The sequence below is a fragment of the Myotis lucifugus genome, unplaced genomic scaffold (assembly GCF_000147115.1).
Source record: "Myotis lucifugus unplaced genomic scaffold, Myoluc2.0 scaffold_273, whole genome shotgun sequence".
Taxonomy (NCBI): Eukaryota; Metazoa; Chordata; class Mammalia; order Chiroptera; family Vespertilionidae; genus Myotis; species Myotis lucifugus.
The window spans coordinates 1,480,760-1,494,480 of NW_005871321.1; the positions used below are offsets into that span (position 1 = coordinate 1,480,760).

The window sequence follows — 13,721 nt, forward strand, 5'->3', positions numbered from 1 at the left end:
TGTGGCATGAAGCATGTTGTGGTTGGATCCATCCCTAAACAAACAGCTGAACTTAAAAAATACTATTTTTTTCCTGGTGCTTAAAAAATAGAAAAAAAATAGTAATCATTGGACTAAAAGAGACTATCCCAATGCCAGTCAGTCACTGTTCCCTCTGGAAATAGAAACAGATGTGAATTTCTCCATAAATAGGAAGTTTAGAAAGACAGGTAAATCTATCCACCCTTAGGAAGGTAGCCTATCTAAGAGTCTGTGTTCCAATTCTTTGCTTCCTCCTTGAGTCCTAAACCAAATCCATCTCCTCTTACTTAAAACTCTCATCTCCCCTTCTGCAGAGAGTTGTTTTGTTTTGTTTTTTTCTCAATGGGCTGTAGACTTGGTAAACTCCCAATAGCTTCTCAGACTAGTTATATTTAGTTCACACTAGTGGCTGTTCTGAAAAGTGAAATCAGAGATTCCACAAAATAATATCGAAACTTGGTAAAGAGTCAAACATGATTTTGTTGCCAGAATTGTATACTGAAAGCCCAGTCTGATGTGACAGCATGGTGCTATAGAAAGAGCACTGCATTGTGAGTTCAGAACCCATCAGTCTAGTCCTGTGTCTACTGGAAATTTCTCTGAAGGCTTCCATAAGTCACCACAACATATGAACCTCGGCTTCCCTCATGTAAAATGAAACCTTTGCTTTCAGCTCCAAGGTCATCATCATCATTATAGACCAGTTATTGATCATCTGTTATGATCAAGCCATCTGAGCATCATACTAAACAGTCAGTCATTCAACCATTATTCAGAGGAGGAAACCAAGGTTCAGAAATTCTAAGTGATATGCCCAAAGTCAAATTAATAGTAAATGGAACCTCTGCTAAGCAAAGTCAGGTCTACACCTCACTGCCTCAAAGACTGTGAGCCTTACAGGTAACAACACACCTCTCTTGGTCAGGAGAATCTTCAAGGTCTCCCCATCTCTGAAGGATAATGTTCAAATTCCTTAACAGGGCATTGCAGTCCTTCCTCAGTCTGGCTTCAGATCAGCTTTTCAATGTCTCGGCTCCAGGATCCATTGAACGCCCTGAACTGTGACCTTGCCAGACATACACACACACATGGATCAAGATGCAGTTATGCTCTTCCCTGAACATGGACAAATTCTTTTGATCCTCCAAGATGCTGCCCCCAAAGCATCTTCTCAGGAAGCCATCCCCCATTTTTCCAAGTAGTGGTGATCCCCCTGCAGGAGAGGAGTCCTGTCGGATTCATTTGTGTATCCCCAGTGCCAGCGCAGTCACCGAGCAGATACCCAGAAACTACTGGTGAAGTGCAGTGATAGTCCTCACCAGTTTTCCTCTGAGGATAAGGATCTATCTTGCTGGGGATGATAACATCCCTCCCTCCTAAAATCTCTTAAGACTGGGCACTGGGCCATTAAGACCTGTATCACTTTCCCATCTCTTAAGTCTATTATGGTAGTTGATCATACCCAGCCCTTTATTGAGGCAGTCTAAAGGGGAATCTTGTCTCCAGTTTATATATGGGGAAACTGAGGAACAGAGAGATGAACTAACATGCTAATATTACCCGGTAACCAGGGGCAGATCAGGAGGTTGAATCCAGGGTTTCTGAATTCAAGGATGAGAACTTTTAACAATAGCTTGAATGCCAATGTTTGCTGATACATCAAGGTAAACTCGTCTCATTTCCCTGAAGCGTGGCTTTCTGAGTTTTCAGATAGGGGTGACGATCTATGTCTGTCTCAGTGTCCCTTGGACATGCCTCGGGAATGCAGAGGCATGCATTTCAGCTCCATGGTGCAGGCCCACAGAAATTGAAGATTACATAATGTGAAGCAGCATCAGCTGTGTCTGTCCACTTACAGAGTCCATTGGCCTCAGGCTCTTGGAGCTGAGCTCATTGCTTCCAAAAGGAAAAGAAAGTGTCTTTCAAGTAAAAGCTGAACCATGGAAGACAGACTTGGCAATGCCCCCCAGCCACATCAAGACTCCTCACTGGATAGAGCAGATTTCTAAACCTGTCACCACATGAAAGGGACTGAATCTGAATTGAGGGGTTCCCTCAATGTCAAGAGAGGTTCCCTCGTGTCAGGAGAGGATGAGCTGGGAACCAGCCTGTCCCTGCAACCCCCTGTAAGCTAGTTGCCACTGGTGTCTCAATAACTTTCCCTTCCCCCTAACACCCAGTGTAAAATTTTTTTTTCAAAGAGCGCAACATTTAAACTAGAGTGTATGCGTCAGAGGTGCCAAATTTTAGTTACTCATTCGTTCAACAGATACTTACTGAGAGTCTAATAGGTTTTCACAGTACCCCTCCCAATGGGATGTGTTATTATCAATGCTACCTACCTACTACATGGAAGGCAGGCAGCAAGGTGATCATTTAGCTTCAAACTCTTTTCACTACAATCTGCTCCCCTCCCAGCATAAAGCATTCAAGAAGCACTAAGTAAATTGTAATGAAAACAAGAAGGCCAGTCTTGTTCTCTTGTTTTGTTGTCACTACCTTTGTTTTTCCTGGCCACACATTTGTATTCCATTCCTCACCGTGTTCCCTTCAGTGCATGAGGCAGGGGAGTAGGAATGGAGAGAGAATTCCCCAGATGAAGGTGGGCAGATGTAGCTGAAGGGCCCCTGGGACTCTAGCAAGAAAAATGAATAGCAGAGTCCAAGGATGTTATTCAAAAAAAGGGGCTCAGAGTAGCTTTGTCAGCAAGATCTTGGGGCAGAAACCAGGCATCTTTCCACTCCCCTCTCTCTTCTTCTTCTCTTTAGCTCTATCTCCTATCTCTCTTTTAACTGTCTATATCAATCTGTCTATATTAATTATCTGTCTATTTAGGTACTTATTTACCCACCTATATCTATCTCTTTCTCTCCTCCATTCCCAGTTTCCGCTGATTTCTAGGCAAACATCTATTAAGGTCTTAAACATAATCAGGAAGAAATGAGCTTTCATGAGAACTCCAACTCTAGCCCCAACTCCTGACACTCTGAGGTCTCTTTGATGGGGGAATAAATTGTCTTCTTAAAGAATAGACCTTCTACAATCTTATTTTAATCTTACCTTACTGGTCTTCATATTAGAAGAGGAGTAAGGTGTTACCAAGAGTCAGGCAACCCTATGACCGTATCTACAGGAGCCTGTGCAGTCATTATTCTGTAGATACCACACATAGAAACCCCTCTGCTAGGTGTCAAAGGCCAGGCTTCTTCTTCTAGCTCTTTGAACACCTCACCTGCTGGGGCTCTCAGGGTTCCAATAGATAAAATGGGAGAGGCGCTGGCGTTGTACATACCATCTCAGGAAATCACTGCAACCACACAAGATAAGTATTATCTCCATTCCTTTTTGGAGGAGGGAAATGAAGTTCAGAGGAGACAGGTTATTTTGTTTCAGTCTTACACAACTTATATATGGCAGAGTTAGCATTGGAAACTGGCTTTACCTGATGCCAAAACCTATGCTCTTTGCAATTCCCTGTCTTGGGTTGCTAGTGAGTGAAGTCTGCATTGATGGCTGGTCATTCTTGGATTTGGCCTGGGCTTTATTCTGTGTGAGTTGGCCACACTGACCAGGACACTGGAGCTCCAGAGAAGTGCTGAGCCTGTGTTCGTCCCTCGCTTGAACTGCCAGGCATGCTAGTGGTCACTGGAGTCCGCACTGGCTCCGACCCATCCTCAAATAATTGAATTGTAATGAATTGATTTATTCTGGCTCTTTCGATAGTATTTCACTATGTAAACTGCAGAAATAAACAAGGGATTTTGGAGCTTGGAAGGGGCTCAACATTCTGCTGCCCCTGAATTCACAAACTCCTTTTTCAGATAGTCAGCATCCTAGAAATCCCAGCCTTATTTCTGCTTGACCCAGGCGCTTTCTGTTACAGGGAAGGCTTCTTGAAGGTGTTGTAGGTGAGTGCTGACTTCACAAGCAGCAGAAATAAAGTCAGTTAGAAATAAAGTCACCCCTTAGAAGATGAAGCCCATTATTGCAGAATGGGCAAGGCTTGGTTGGCTTACTTGAAATGCCCAAGGTATCTAACAAGCCCTTAAAACCTAGAGAATTAGATAGGAAGGGCTCCTAGCATCCCAGTGGTCTAACCCCCTTCTCTATAGTAAGTATAATCGAGGCCAGAGAGGAAGAGTCCTGTCTAAAGTAACAGAGCAATTTAGTTACCAAGCTGGGACTAGAGTCATTCTGTGACATCAGGTAATGTCCCTAGAACCTGGAAAGGGAAAACCTGAGTTCGAAACCAGGATCCGGCATTAACACACTGTGTGACCTGGGGCAGATTATTAACGATGCGTGAGATCTCATTTTCCTGATCTGAAAGACTAACATGATAATTAAAATAACAGTGCCTCCCTCACCAGCTTGCTGTGGGCTCACTTGGGGTAATGAAGGTGGACGTGTTTGTGAGTTTGTGTGTGTGTGTGTGTGTGTGTGTAGTAAAAAACACGTAAGATCTACCCTCTTAAAATGTTAGGTGTACAGTACAGGATTATTAACACAGTATATGTCCTTTCGTGACTGGCTTATGTCATTTATGATAATGCCCTCCATGTCCGCTCCGGTTTTCACATATGGCAGGATTTCCTTTTTTTTGAAGGCTGAATAATAATCCGTTGTGATGATCAGTGATGGGCTTTAACAGTGCTGACGATTCTTCTGGTCCAGTTCCACAGCTGCTACTGATAGCTGAGACCAAAGGACCAATATCTCTCTGTTCTCCCTCTTCCCTGTCTCTCCTGCAGATGAACCCAGCCGGTGCTATTTCCACGATGGTGATGGGGTATGTGAGGAGTTTGAACAAAAAACCAGCATCAAGGACTGTGGTGTCTACACGCCCCAAGGGTTCCTTGATCAGTGGGCATCCAATGCTTCAGTTTCCCATCAAGACCAGCAATGCCCAGGCTGGGTCATCATTGGCCAGCCGGCAGCATCCCAGGTAAGACGCCAGCCATGTGTGGCATTTCCTGCCGATATTCTGAATCTCTACTCTGTCCCTCAGAGCTTCCCGCCTCGAAGGTAGTGTCATTGGATGTGGCCATGTGACCATACCTCTAGCCAAATGTAATTCCAGAGCCTCAAGAGTACCATTTCTCTGGGATTAGATGTTGAGTAGCTAAGCACAGGGAAGGAACATCAGGGTAATGACTGTCCTCCTATGTCTCTACCTGTTATAATTCACATTTAGGAAAGAATTCCATTTTGGACATACCACTGGAATTCAGTGGGGAAGAACACATTCTTTTGGGGGAGTCCCACAATTTATTGTGTGTGTGTGGGGGGGGGGTACTCCTTGAACACTCTCCTGTGAATTTGCTGTGTGGCCTTGGACCAGTCTCCCCACCTCTCTGGCCCCCATATTTCCCCATCTTTAAATTAGAGAGTAGATCAGCTTGATCTCCAAGGACCTTCCCAACTCTAAAAAGCTGTGACTCATTCCCCAGTCCCCTAATGCACTATTTACGTTCCAGGGTTCTTCCCCAAAGGACTCTCCGCTCAGTTGAGGGACTAAGAGTGTTGGGGCCACCAGAGCTTATGTGATTCTAGGGATGGCTGTGCTGTCCCCGGAGCCCCCTTTCCAATTATCCTGCTGAGCAAGCACCTGCCTTCTTCCGAGACTCCCATTTCCCAGAGACACGACTCAGTGCTTCTGACCGCCTGGCCCAGTGGCGGCCTCTGAGGCCAGCCTGCCGCCTGGCCTTGTAGATGAGTCATTATACTGTTTCCCTGATTCAGGGTCAGGGGGATAGACCTGATTTCTAGATAAAAGAGAGATGTGACCTTCTTCTGGGGCCCAGTAAAAAACCATTGGATGAGGTACAAGATGGGTACATTCACTTACCTATTTTATAGTGTTTATCTGATCATTTCTCATTTACCCATTTGCTTATGTTTACATTTATTAGATTCCCTATTTCTTCCTTTGCATTTGTTCATGACTGCCCTGAGGAGAGTGTGTGGAGAGAAATGGGAGCACAGTATTCCCTGATGCTTCTCATGGACAGTGCCCGCCGGGTGAATGAATGAATGGGTAAATGAATGAATGTCTAGGCCTCATCCTACCCCTGTGCCATCTCTGTACTTGAGGAACTTATCTTTGGCTACACCCAATTGCACAAACTCTAATAATCTGTTCGTGTGTCTGGCTCCCCCATTAGGCTGCTGGTACTTTCATAACTGTTTTGAGTTTTAGTCATCTCTGTCCCCTTCTTCAAGTACAGGATCCAGATAAGATTAGCTGCTCAGGAAATGTGTGTTTAATTGATTATAGATTCACACACATGCACACACACTCATATGTGTACACATTGCTACATACGATGAACAACACTAAGAGACAATGTTCAAGAACCACATCTGTATGACAGAGAACATCCTGCTCAGGGTTGGCAGGGCTGGCTGGCAGTAGAGCCAGGAATTCCAAATTCAGCACAGGCAACCCTTCCTAGAAATGTCTCAAAAACATCATTCAAACAAGGGAATTATTAACACACTCAGACTCACATGAGCAAGAAGTGAGGTAGCAGCTGTGCTTAAAAATCACACAAAGGTTATTGCTACTAATGTGAGAAGAGGAGAGAAAGACTTTTCCAGTCTTAGCGTTTGAAAGGGACTTCATGGGGCAATTATTCCACTTTGGTAAGGAGCGGGCTGTCAGGAATTATGGGCAATTACGTCTTCCTAAACAAAAATCCAATTTAAAAAAATCATTATCAATACTACAAAGAGGAGATGAGAAAACAAAATCATCCTATTGAATTATTCATTGCAACCAATTTTATTTTAATGAAATCGACTAGGTTCCATTACTCTGGGCTTGGACATAATCTTTGTTACAAGGAGACTTCAGCTGTAACTAAATTTGCCATAATGAGTTCAACTCACTGGAGAATACCCGGTTGGGGAGGGTGTGTATGTGCAGGCTGGGTACAGGGTCAGGCAGGGCGGTCTGGAGGGCTGTTGAACAGTCTCCTGAAGCCCCCTTCAGAAAGCAAATGCCTAAAAATCATTCACACACTGCACCCGCATCGTGCGCGCACACACACACACACGCACACACACACATAGCCTATGTAATACTGAGTAAGGGTGTTTGTGGAGTGGAAACTAGCTCCCTTCTGATAGCACAGCAGAGGGGGACGAGGTATAACCACAGCGCTCATTATCTTGTGCTGTGATTAGGGGAGGCTGGTAGCTAATTCTCACCCTGTCAGGGATTCCAGTGAAGAAGTTGATGGCTTGAGAGAAGGAGTTGGGAAGTACTTAGATGCACCTTCCCCCTACACAATTAAGCCCTTCTCTCTCTCTCTCTCTCTCTCTCTCTCTCTCTCTCTCTCTCTCTCACACACACACACACACACACACACACACACACGTACACACACACACATGTAAACATTCCTACAAAAATAGGCAGTGTAGGGGCAGGATTCCAGAGAATAGGAACCAAAGTAGACACAGGAGAGTAGTGGAGACACAGGAGAGTAGTGGAGGGGACCAGGGGTCTCCAGGTCCACCAGCCACCATACTGGACACTCATACATCTCATAGCCTATCCCCTTGCCATTCCTCAAGCTAAGAAGTATTGCCCATCTTGGAGAAACGGAGAGGCGGAGTGGCTTCCCCAAGGTCCCATAGCCCATACGTGGAGAATCTAGGATTGGAAGGATGTCATGGAAGATGATAGCAGAAGCTTAGGAATATGTATGTGATCATGTTCAGAAGTTGAAAGTAACTGGATCCCTGGCAAGTACCCCTGGGAAACAAGCAGAAAGAATCATAGGTGGACAGATCATAGAGTTGCTGTCACTGTGCAGACCCTGTGAGGTATGTGAAATCTCTGCCTGACTCATGGGCACTACCCACAGTTTTGAGTTCAGGCTGCTTCCACTCCCTGTCCTGAGGGTCCTATTCCCTGGCCCCTTGGTGCTCACTGGAACGTCTATGAACTTGGGCAGTGATGAAATGACTATGGTTGTTTCCATTTTAGCTTTATAAACCCGTTTTGTCCTACTCTGTCTTCCCCTGATGCTATAAAAATGAGAAATACAAGTGTCTATTGAAGTCATGTGCTTGGCTCTATGCTGGAGTCTGTGGAAGAAACAAAAAAAAAGGGGGAAAAGACCCAACTTCTGGCCTTGTCCGTGTACAAGACTTAGGCACGAGAATTCTCTGGGGAGGACAAGCCCTGTCCGAGTAAGTTGGCAGGGTTTCACCGTGACTGCTAGAAAGAAGAAACAGTCATTGTGCTATAGGAGTCCAGAAAATTGATTAAAACTTGATTTTTTTATTTTGTATAAGCTCTCCACTTTAACAGTTTCAGATCTCTCTCATCCATTCTCCTCATGCAAGATCCCCAAATTTGGTTAGGGCTAAGTTACTCCACCCTGAACATTTAGTTTTATATTCAAATGTTACCAGAAGTATCAAAACTTCCTGGTTGTGCAAATTGGGCTGAACATCCTATAATAAGAGACATTCTTTGGATATTTTGGCCATGCACCTTCCTGGCCCAGCTGGAATTCAAGAAGTCCCTGAAACAGAACAAACATGGAAATCAACCCAAAGAATCCAGTTTTCTCTGTTCTGGGAACCTCAGAAATGGATTGATTTAAAGGTGCTTTTTTGCAAAGATCCCATCTTGTTCTTATTTTGTCTCCATGTTTCACATTTCTCTAGTACTTTATACCAAAGGCAGCCCAAATGAGATGTAGCTATTCCTTTATCCTGCCCCCACCCCCAGCATTTCTACCAAAGCCAGTTTCCTCTTTTCCAAGCAGGCACCTCCCTCCTCCCACAATGGCCTAGGGAAAGTGTGGAAACACCAAACAGTCAGGAATGTGCAGTGTTCTCCCAGGAATCATGGACCTTCACTCAACCAACCAGTTCACTTGGTTAATCCTTTAAGGCTAAGACTTAGGCTAAGCAGATCCAGGGCAGTAGTTTCAGAGTCAGGGTAAAGAAAACCTTGAGATCGAGAACTATCCGCAATCGGATGGCCTTGTGTGGTAGAGAGGTCCCCACCAGGAGGTTTCCAACTGAGCTGGTGATGGAACAGGAGATGCCTGTGTTGGAGACCTAATCATCTCCACTTCCTTTGCAATTGGGTCTCTGACTTCCTATTTTATTGTATCAACCCCTTAGTAGGTACATCCCCTGGGTCCTTTGACAATTCGCTTTGTTTCTTGGCATGCCTATAATACTTCGTGCCTCTGTTAGAATACAAATCATGATTTGTCTTGTGTTATAGCAATTTTGTATTAATTCATTTATTTGCTTGATCAAACAGAAGTCTATTTGAACCCTGCAGTGAGACCTGTGGGCAGGTAGAGAGCATGGGCGCTAATGGGTGAAGAGGAAGCAATGCAGATGTGGCTTTGCCCTCCTCGCTTCTCTTCTTCCTTGGGAACCTGGAGTAAATGACTCCTTTGGGAACCTCAGTTTCCTCCTCCAGAAACAGGAAATGATACCCTCTACCTGTTGGAGATTAAGGGAGCAAATCAGCAAAAACACGTAGCCCTGGGTGTGTTTTTTCCACTTAGTGTGGGTAGGGCCAAGGTTAATTTCCTCTCTCAATCATGTTAGGCTCCCCTAACACCCTCGCCCAAAGGCTGGCCACAGTGACCCACCCAGTACAGCTCAGTCAACACTGGGTTGAGTTCAACACAGTTGTGTTAGCAAATGTTCACTGCAGCCTCAGGACTGTGCCAGGCATTTTGAGAGACTGCAAAGAAGTTCTGGCCTTTCTGCTGCCCTCATAGAGCTCACCGTTTCATCAGAGGGTGTGTCCATCCAAATCCCAGCCAAGACCCAGGAGTGTGAGAGTCGGAGGGAGTTACCCCGAGGAAGCCGCACTGTTATGGGCTTACTCAGTCTGCAGGGGCGAGAGCCAGCATGCAGGAAAGGAAAAGTCCTGTGCCCACTTTCAGAAGATCCTGAACAAATTATGAAAATAACATCCAGTTTCTCCAGGCTCTGCATCTATTTTTCTGAATCCTCCTACAAAAATAGGAATTGCTGTTCTCTCATGACAGGTTGGGACAGTGAGGCTCTGAGGGACTATGTGGTCACCCTCGCAGGGCTGAACCAGGGTGCAAGCCACTGGTTCATATGGGCTGACCTGCAGGACCAGGCAGCTCACGCCCGCTTCAGTGACTGACACAGGAGAATAAGCTGAGGGAGCCAGTGCATTCGCTTCTCTGCTTGTGGAGGGTGCATTCAGGGAACACCAAGAAAGGGGTTCCCCCAAAATTTCCCTGCTGTTTCTGCCTTGCTGCCTAGATCTCCACCTGTAGGTTCTCATTCTTTAAGGTTAAGTGTTGCCCTCTTCAAGAGGCATTTAAAATGTGTCCCTGAAAATATGGGAGAAACATAGGAAAAGTTTGAAGCTCTCAGCCCGAGTGTAAAAGATCCCTTTGATTTGGGATGTATGCCTGACTATTTCTGGGTTCTGGGAGAAAAAGGAGGAAAAGCACACACAGAACACTTGCAGAGGGAACAGGAAACTTCGCTCCATTTACAAGTTTGTCACAAGTCAATGCAAAATAAAGGGAAAGTCAAGAAACATGAGCTAGAAAGGTGTATGGGGACATCCTTCAGGTGCTGGAAGCTTAGACTTCATCCAGAATGTGATGGGGAGCTTTTCAGCAGAGGGCTAGCAATTGGGTACTCATTTGAGGAAGGCAGTGACATCTCCGGGATACCTCCTGTATGCCAGACCCTATCCTAGGGTGTAAAACAGAACTTTTACTTCCCCTCTCTCATCGTGAAGAAACTGAGTCTCAGAGAGATGAGCCCCCGTCACCTATGGCGCTCTTTCTCCTACTTCCTTTTCTTAGCCCACACTACTGGTATACATCGTAAAAGCCTCTCTCAGAAATCTTGCATGGGTAAGCAATTCTCCGATGCTGGTTAGATGATGTTATTTGCAAAGGGCAGAGAGAAACCTTGGACTCACACCCAGTGCTGAGGTCACTTTGAAGGGTTGTCCCTTCCCCATGTGCGTCTTCAGCGAAGCATGCGGCTCTTCTCACTAGTGACTTGGGACCGCATCTGCCCATGGTGGAGGGAGGAGGAGGGGCGAAGGGAACACACAGAAATGTCAGAGAAGATTCCAAGAAGTTTTCTCCAATACCCAAGGGATCTGCTTTCTCCTGGTGGTTTCTGAAAAATGTTTCAAGAGCACATGTGCAAGTCATCTGAGGAGACAGAACAGAAAGTCCATGGTCTGTTACAGCCTGTCCTGTTGGTGTGGGGCACCCAGAAGTTCTCCAGGAGAGTCACAAACAAACAGTGTTTGGGTCAGAAAGGAGCCCCCCGAGCTGGTCCCTACAACTGCCTTGAACTTGTCAGGGAGCCTTGGGCTGGGAGGGACTTTAAGTCCATCACATTTTTCAGGATCCCAGCAAAGGCCTCTCCTCCCCGCCCTCTCTTGCTCCCTCCGCCTGCATTCATTCACGCTTTCAATGCCTCCAAGTGCCAGGCACCATGAGTGGCCTTGGAAACTTGCAGTGATGAAAGTTTTCAAGAGAAAAACGATATTGAGGATCAGATCAACCTAATTCTCAGGCCTGGAGTCTACCACTTACTAGCTGACCCCTTTGGGCGAGCTGAGCCAGTTGTCTTTTCCCTGCCCAACTCCTTATCCATAAAATAGGAGCCATGCAGGTGCTTGGCCAGGATGTCATTTTCCTTCTGATAGCCACTGAAAATTTTTTTAAAGGAGTGCTTCTTGCTGCCAATGAAGTTACTGCAACTGAGAGACCCAATTAGGAACAATTGAGGTTTTATTTTATTTTTTTAAGAAATACTCTTTTGGTTATAGAAATCAAAGCAGAGAGAGACTTTTTTAAGAGTCTCTTGGTCTTCCTTCACTTATTAAGATTTGACCTTGATTAAACAACTACCTTAAACCTCTTCATCTCCTAGCTGTTAGGAAATCGTCTTGATATTTGGATTCAAAAGTAGTGTAATCTCATAGTGGACTTACTATGTCCAAAGCATCACTTGGAGCAGTGGGTAGAGGTTGAGATGAATGACTCAGCGACTGCCCTCCAGCCGTCTGTCTTGTCCATGGAGGACAGGGGACACTGGAATAGGGCCTTCTAATAAGAAGAGACAGATGTTGGCCAGCTGCTGTTATGCGTGGACAGTGGAGTTCACCTCAGGGGAAGTACATGGAAGGGGAAGGGTGAGCCTGAGTAGAAGCGGGGTTTAGCAGGCCTCATTATGTGGCAAACAGGTATTGATGGCGCAGGGCAGGCCTGGGTGGAGGAGCCCGTCTTCATCTCTCAATGCTCCTGACTCGAAGCCCGAGAACAAGCAAGGCTCTGTGGTCTCGGGCATACCCAGCGCTGCCAGCCCACGCCACCGCCCCTCTGGGAAGACTCCTTGGCCTTTGTCTCGCCTCTTCCTCAGGCCTAACCCACTACCCCTGCACCGTCTCTGTGCTCCACGTCTCCTTGCCCTATCATGGGACTCAGCACCAGGCCCTTCCTCCCATCCCTGTCATTCACCCAGGCTCCCTCAAGACCCTTCTCCATTCTTGCCTTTCATCTCTTCTCTTCTTCCCTAAATTATCATTGTTGCTTTAAGTGGGGGCAGTGGTGTTTAGCCAGCCTGGCCTTTGCTGTATAATTTGGTTTCATGTTCGGTACCCAAGAAACATGTGAACAATGTACACAGTGTCCGCTCTCCGAGGCTGGGATGCACTCAGGAAGCAGGAGCCAGTCGAGCTTGCTGAGCCCGCTGCTCGGGGATTCGGGGATTCAGTTCTGTCCCCAGAACCTCATGCTCATGCCTCTAAGTCTGAAAGGAAACTTTCTCAAGCCAGGCCTCGAGGAGGGGTTCTGGGGGGAGTTGGGGTTTGGCTGTGCACAAGATTTTGTTTTTGTTTGTGTATGTGTTTGTTTGTGTTTGTTTTTCATGGCCCCGACCCCCACTCTGCACTCCCCAATCTTTTTAAATTAGCCTGGATGTATTATTGATAGAACCAGACCCAAAAGGGCCTTCTGCCCTCTCTCCCAAGCCAGCCCTGGGTTTCCTCAGACTCCTAATTCGTCAGCCAGATCCAAGTGCCCAGAGGCCCCTGGGTACATGTGTGCATGTTCCTTTTCCAGAGAGTGATGGACCCAGACAGGCAGTGAGAGAGGGCCCTGCCCAGAGGCCTGCTTCCCTGGGCTGCTGCCCACTCTGGGACCCTCTCCCAAACTGGACCCACCTGTGCAGTTGGAGAAAGGGGACCCTTGGCTGACGTCTGCATTTCTCTCCATCCTGGAACAGGTGATCTTAAATATACATACTCTTAAATATACATAGATTCAGGAGCGATCTGGTTTGCTGGCAGGATGTCGGCTTCAGGAATATGGATGCGCCCTGACTGATACCCAGGTCCAGGTCTGTGGTGCAGCTGCCGGGGGCAAGAGGTCCAGGGACTGAATATCAGTTCAGTGCAGTGAGGAAGGAGATACACTGCCATGCAGCAGGGAGCTGTGGGTGGGAGTTTAATGCCCCGGAGCAGGCAGGGCGTGTCACTGAGGGCCCAGGCTCCACACAGCTGTGTTCTGCACCTGCACGGTCCTGTAGAGGAGCTTCTAGCCACCTGTTACGTTGAACCCATGAAATGTGGCTCACGAGACTGAGGACCTGAACTTTTAATTAATTTACATTTAAATAACCACATGGAGATGGTGGGC

The 13,721-nt window shown here is 46.4% G+C and overlaps 1 protein-coding gene across 1 annotated transcript in view; it reads left to right on the top strand.

Moving 5' to 3' along the window:
- Nucleotides 1-13,721, top strand: part of LOC102426948 (pappalysin-1) — a 299,588-nt gene that overhangs the window by 233,012 nt on the left and 52,855 nt on the right. Inside the window, exon 11 of the mRNA XM_006099368.2 lies at nt 4,773-4,966. Coding sequence (XP_006099430.2) covers nt 4,773-4,966 — 194 coding nt within the window. The remainder of the gene's footprint in view (nt 1-4,772; nt 4,967-13,721) is intronic.